The sequence below is a fragment of the Sphaeroforma arctica genome (genome assembly GCF_001186125.1).
Source record: "Sphaeroforma arctica JP610 unplaced genomic scaffold supercont1.244, whole genome shotgun sequence".
Lineage (NCBI taxonomy): Eukaryota > Ichthyosporea > Ichthyophonida > Sphaeroforma > Sphaeroforma arctica.
The window spans coordinates 28,769-35,659 of record NW_014040314.1 but is presented as its reverse complement, the minus strand read 5'-3'; the positions used below and the strand labels follow the sequence as shown (position 1 = coordinate 35,659).

At 41.1% G+C, this 6,891-nt stretch overlaps 2 protein-coding genes across 2 annotated transcripts in view; one reads left to right on the top strand and one right to left on the bottom strand.

Moving 5' to 3' along the window:
- The window catches only part of SARC_04387 (hypothetical protein), a 2,643-nt gene extending 327 nt beyond the window's left edge, over window positions 1-2,316 (top strand). Inside the window, exons 2-3 of the mRNA XM_014301783.1 lie at window positions 828-946; window positions 1,371-2,316. Coding sequence (XP_014157258.1) covers window positions 828-946; window positions 1,371-1,478 — 227 coding nt within the window. The 3' untranslated portion in view covers window positions 1,479-2,316. The remainder of the gene's footprint in view (window positions 1-827; window positions 947-1,370) is intronic.
- Window positions 2,317-2,738: 422 nt separating this feature from the next.
- SARC_04386 (hypothetical protein) lies at window positions 2,739-5,305 on the bottom strand. The gene has a single exon (XM_014301782.1). The coding sequence runs from the start codon at window positions 5,255-5,257 to the stop codon at window positions 3,215-3,217; it is 2,043 nt and encodes a 680-aa protein (XP_014157257.1). The 5' UTR covers window positions 5,258-5,305; the 3' UTR covers window positions 2,739-3,214.
- Between the last annotated feature and the right edge of the window lie 1,586 nt (window positions 5,306-6,891).

Below are 6,891 nucleotides of genomic sequence, written 5' to 3'. Positions count from 1 at the left end.
ATATATGTGTGTGTGTTTTATGTATGTATGTATGTATGTATGTATGTATGCATCAATGTGTGTGTATATGTATCTATGTACATATGTATTTATGTATGTATTCATGTATGTTTATGTGTATATATACATGTATGTATGCATGCATGCATGTGTGTATCTATGTATCTATATATATACGTACGTACGTACTTAAGTATGTATGTATCTATGTATCAATGTGTGGATGTATTTATGTATGTATGTATGTATCAATGTATGTATGTGTTTATGTATCTATCTATCTATCTATGTAGGTAGGTTTTTATGTATTTATGTTTCTATCTATCTATTCATGTATGTATATATATAATATCTATGTGTTTTTACACGTGCGTGTGTGTGCGTAAACATTTATATGTAGACATTTATGTATGTATATAATATATGTAAATATATATATATGTATATATATATATATATATATATATACTATTTATGTAATGTATGTATGTATATGTTTGTTTGTGCGTGTGTGTGCGCGTTTACGTGTGTACATTTATATATATATATATATATGTAAACATGTGTGTGTACACGTGCGTGTGTGTGCGTAAACATTTATATATGCATATATATATATAAATATATGTAAATATATGTATATATATATATATATATATATATGTACATATATGTACTGTACATACATGGCTTTTTAGAAATTCTAAAACTTGCTCAGTATTCGCTTACTTGTTTGCAAGGGTCAACTTCTTGTAAGATTCCACTTTACGCTAGGCACACCATACCTAAATTTAAGAACATGTCGTTTTTCTTTAACTGTGTGGCAGGTTTCAGTATACTGGCAGCGGTAGGCTCTGTTGCGACTTTCGGTGCCACATACCAGGCACAGAGGGTAGCCCTCACGAAGCTCTTACCAGCACCAACTGACAAAGCACCGCCTGTTACAGTATGTGGTTTTGTGTGTATACAAATAGAACAAATGTGTTTTTTATTGCAAGGATGCGTTCGTATTGCACAGTGCATGCTTGTAATTCTAATCCTGTCTACGCATAGTTTAGTAGACGACGTTTTGTGTAAGATGCAAGGTGATATATATATATATATATATATACATCTTCTGCAGTTTCAACCCCTTAAGTTGTTTTATTCTAAACCGCATTACCTGCTCGCGGAGTATTTTTCTGTGTTGTTGTAGACATCACACCCACTAATCCGTTACTTCGGACCGCAACAGTATTCCCCACTCACTTCATTCTGTACATCCATGTTTACACTCCACCCGTTGACACAGAGGCCTCATCATCCACTCGTTGACCTGTGCGTTTGTTCGCATGTCTGATCTATTGCTGTATGTACTTACACCTCAACAGAGCTTGCGTGATTTCGCTAAGATAGTGGGCCCAAGGACGATCGGACTGTACGTCGCGGTAACTCCCGCGTGTGCTTTGGCTGGAGTAGCTTATGGTCTCCTGGAGTAGGTTGTTCTGCTTAAAAGCAAACCATATAGCAACCACGGACGGGTCTAATGCCGTGTATTGCACTTGCACACAAGCGCATATATGCACGTACACAAGTACGTGTTGATCTATTGTCACGTCTACTCAGAGATTCACGTTGACACATTACATATGTGTGTGTATATCTAACGGTTGCATGACTCATATATATGCCACTGGCTGTGGAGGATCTGTGGATGGTCTATGGAGTGGTGTATGCTGCAGCGTCTCTCGTGCACGTGTATAGTAATATTAATGAAGGCTGACTAGGATGCGTCGCGGACTGTGTTCAAGTTCGCACCCCATCCTTAGCCGAGTGGACTGTGCCGGGTTCTTCGGGCAGGGCATGAGGATGTGCAGTTGTGCACGACCGCTCCTAGACAGATACATACGTTAGTCACGCTGGCGTTCACCGAATAGCTACCCCATACAAAGTCTAGTATCACGGTATGCCGACTTGTACTACGGACACCGTACCGTACTGGAACTCGGGTGGAGGCAGGAGGACGAGCACATAAAGATGTTCTATACTGGATGGCGAATGTTGTAGCTTTCATGCTGAAAGTATGCGATCAACAGATCATAGTATAAATGGGGAGTGAGAGAATCACCACTGACTCTCTTTCCATATGAAGGATAGGTCCATCTTTATTGCTGACCATATTGCATGTAGATATATGATGCGATGATACAGATGACGTGTGTGACAACGTCTTGTTGGGTGTGCGACGGATACGTCGGGAATTAATGCATGGTACAAAAACATTTGTAAGAGAGCGAAGATGAAATAGTAAATATAGGAGCGATCTAGTTCTTTGCGATTCATTTTATGCGTGTTCTCTGAGGAATTCCAATATATATATGTGTGTGTGTATGCATATATATATATGTGTGTGTGTGTGCGTATATTATATATGTGTGTGTGTATATATATATATGTGTGTGTGTGTATATGCGTATATTATATATATGTGTGTGTGTATATATATATATATATGTGTGTGTGTGTGTATGCGTATATTATATATATATATATATATTCGTTGTGATCGTTGTAATCGTTATAATTGTTCTGTAAAACCCAAGGAGGAACTTAATTAACCGTTTCGAAACCGCTTATAGAGCAGTTGTAAAAACAGATCATCTTTGTATATAAAACCAACAACTATATTTGAGAATAAGTGAAAGTCCGAACTTATTATATTCATCGGCGCTGTAAAAGGTTGGCTTTCATTCACTGTTCCCTAATATTTATTATTCACGTTCTGAGTATGTCTGTATCTTGCTAATAATGTCAATAACGAATCAGGGGATTTTATTTTCTCACAACACTGGCCTTGTTGCTGCTGCCGCTGTCTGACACTATATACTAATGTTTTATTCACTGCACACGTTGACCAATATGAATTACCGCCACAACCGCACGTACACCTAAGGATATGTTAATGTGTATTATATATATATATATATATATATATACATATATGTTTTACATTTGCAATCTTGTTTATATATATCTTATGTGTGTATTTTTTAGTTTTATGTACATGTATGTGCTCAGATTGCTCCAACACCGAAAACTTGATTTTATAAACTTGATTTTATACATGTTTCACGCATTGGACTTCCCAATACCATAGGTATGTGCAACACTCAGAGTAGCTGGGCTCAATTCTTCAACCCACCCTGAGAAGATACCGGAAAGTATTACCTTCGGACTAAATAGTTGTCTTGCTTAGGTTGGAGACGTTTTCGATCTCATCGTACAACTGTTCGATCTGGCCTTGGTACTTCTTGGTGGCATTCACACGCTTCAGTTTGAAAGTGGGTGTGAGCAACTCATTGTCGATACTGAACAACTCTGGCTCAACAATGAAGTCTTTGAGCTTCTCGAATCCCTTTAGCTTGCTTTCCTTGTGCATCGCCTCGAGTTCCGAGGTCAGCAAAGCTTTCAACTCGGCGGATTTGGCAATGCTTGCAACATCACCAGGGACATTGTTCGCCTTAGCCCAAGCAAGAATCAGTTCATGGTCAGGCACCACAACGGCCACAGGGTACGCGTGAAATGAGTCGCCGGTTACAAACACCTGCGCAACGTGATCGCACTTTCCGTACATGGCCTCCAGATTCTCAGCAGCAAGGTACTCACCCTGAGAAAGCTTGAAGATGGACTTCTGGCGATCAATGATCGATAAAGTACCGTCGGCATTCCATCGGCCTACATCGCCAGTGTGGAACCACCCTTCCTCATCGATATCTTCTTTCGTCTTTTCAGGGTTCTTCAAGTAAGATCCAAATACGTTAGTTCCTCGTACACATACCTCACCGCGGGGTAGTTCATCAGTGGTGAGATAGTTCATTTCAGGGATGCTGACCAGCTTGACCTCATTCGAAGCCATCGGGGACCCTACATGGCCGAGCTTCATGTCGTTGTAGTGAGTGAGTGTGGCACCAGCCGTCGTCTCAGTCAAACCATAACCTACCATGATGACAGGGCACACACAGACACGCAGGAACTCGTGAACAGCTACTCCAAGAGGTGCTGAACCAGTCAGAATCCACTTGACACGGCCACCCAGAGCCATGCTCATTCGATCGAAGACCTTTTCATTGAGTACCGGGGTGTCCTCACCGCGCGCGAGAGCTGCGAGACGCATGTTGTACGCACCCTCGAAAGCTGCCTCCTTCTCGGGACCGCCAGCCTTTACCCCCTGTCTAATCTTATCGTATATACGTGACAGGATACGCGGCACAGCAATGAAGAATGTTGGCCTCAGAGCCTGGATATCCAACATCAGCTCTGGTAGTTTTCCTTGGTAATATCCTATGCAGCACCCCTGACTAATACACACAGCCTGGACCACTCGTTCGAAAATATGAGCCAACGGCAGGAACGAGAAGTGTATATCCTGGTTACCAATATGGAGGCGATGTTGCAATGATACAACATCCGACATCAAGTTCCTGTGGGTAATTTGCACTCCTTTAGGGTTCCCTGTGGTACCGGAGGTGTACATAAGTACCGCTACATCCTCTGGAGTAGGGGGATCATGTTCAGCTACATTCTTAGCACCCATATCCACCAGTTCCTTTAGATAAAATAGCGTAACGCCGGCGTCCGAAAATCTAGCCTTGTCTTCAGATGTTACTTCATCGAAGCAAATAACGTGCTTGAGGTTTGGAAGTCCCTTTCCGATCGCTTCAAGGACAGATTCAAGACGAATCTTCTCGAAGAATGCTGCAACCATCTCACTATGTTCCATCACATAGTGGACAGATGTAGGGCCCAGGGTATCATAAATGGCAACAGATGGTAGCGTGTATGACGAAAGAGCATGATCTGTCATTGACCATTCTACTCGATTCTTGGAGTATAGTCCAACTGGTTGATTCTTGGCAACGCCCAGTGACTTCAGAGCAGAGCCGATGTGAGTAGCAGTCTCATCAGCCTCCTTGAAAGATATAAATTTGTAGTCACCAGCGGTTGTGCTGCCATCCTCATTGTGCACCACGGTGCGCTCACCCAAATAAGGGCGGTCCTTGTTGCTAGCAACGGAGGTCTGGAAGCTCTGATACGATGTAGTGCGGCCTGGTGTGTCAGATAATAATTCTGCTGGCCAAGTAGCCTTGCCATCTACGTAGAATGGAAAGCGGTGAGCGGAAGAACCCCAGTCTGCATTGTCCGCCACGACACTCTGCATAGATAGTTCTGGATTTTGTGGATTGGGGAAACAAGCCTTCTTCTCTTGGGGTGCGCTCATATTGATAAAGAATTCGTGCGTTGTGAACAGACGATATTGTTGATATTTTAAAAGTATGAACTGAAAGTCTTTGGACGACGTACGTTATATACGGAAGGGAAGTGGCGATTGAGGTTTACAGCCACGTATTTGTAAAATAGTGTAAATAAACTTTAAAGTGTATATATAATTATTTTTTTAAACGCATAAATAAATTTACTCTTTTTGTTTTTATTTCCTTTTTAGACGAAGACAAAAACCAAAGAAAAAACCATTATGCGCGATTTCCCAAAATTCTGTCTTTTTGTCGTTTCTCCCGATCGAAATGATCCGGTGGTTCGGTGTTGTAGTCTTGTAGATCACTAATCAGTAATACCACTCTCCACTCTCCACTCGTCAGCAGTCTCCAGGCTCCTCTCGCGTAGACAACTAGACAGTTTCTATTTTTATTTTTATTTTTATAAATATACACATATGTAAATATATAAATATAAATATGTATTATAAAACATTATATTTTTATTAAAAAAATGACAGTCTGACTCTAAAAGACAAAGGGGCCAAGGGAGTGACTATAAATAAGAGTTGTCTGAGACTGTCACTGAGTCTCAGTAGTCCTGACTCCTGCCTCCTGTAGTCCTGAGACAGTAACAGCCTAACAGGTCACATAACAAACCACCTCAGGGCGGCTCAGGCAGGGGCAGGGGCTTTCACAGTCTCACAACTTCACAAGTCACAACAGTGACAACTGACAACACAGACCTCCCAGTCTCACAGAAAAAAAATAGACATTCCCCAAAAGACTATGGTTCAAACCTTGAAGTTTGAACTCGGAACGGTGGGAACTTCGAAGGATTAGCAGCGGTGCGGCGGAAGACATTTTACTCTGTTAATAAATGCCATTGCCCATTATGGTATGTATCCTATTAAGGCTATTATGGCCTGTGTGAGTCCTAAAGATTTGTGCGGAGGTATAAATTGATTATTGTCAGCCAATGGAATTGTCCACAGTCTTGTGCCCAAAACTGTTTTAGTGCACAGGGCCATAGGCTCATATGACATATTTAGATTTCTAAAATCAGACACGGTAGAGTACACTCTATTTAAAAACCACACTCTATATAAAAACCAGTATTTACACAGTATATGGTGTTGAAAGCGTAAGCTTTTCTAAATCCCTGTCAACTTTATTACTAAAAGCGGAAGCTTTTCCAAGTCCCTGTCGACATTATCACCTATTTTTTGTCCGTCCACAAAAATCGTCAGTGACGTTATTTGACCCATTTGTAGACCCCCATGGAGTCCTTCCTCATTTCAGAAGGAAAGACCACATTTATTTGTATTTTGTTGTTGTTTTTTTCAAACAATGGCCCAGATACTTTACCAATATTTCTATATAAATACAGATTATGAACAAAATGAAATACCTCCATAACTAAGCGCTTTCAGTCCCCGCGGCGTCCCAGCCGTGTTCTATTACTGAAAGCGTAAGCTTTTCTAAGTCCCTGTCGACTTTATCACCGATTTTTTGTCTGTCGACAAAAAACGTCCATGACGCTATTTGACCCATTTGTAGACCCCCTTGGAGTCCTTCCTCATTTCAGGGATGTGCCGTAAACCTCTAACAATTAGTCAAAACTCGGCATCACCAAAAG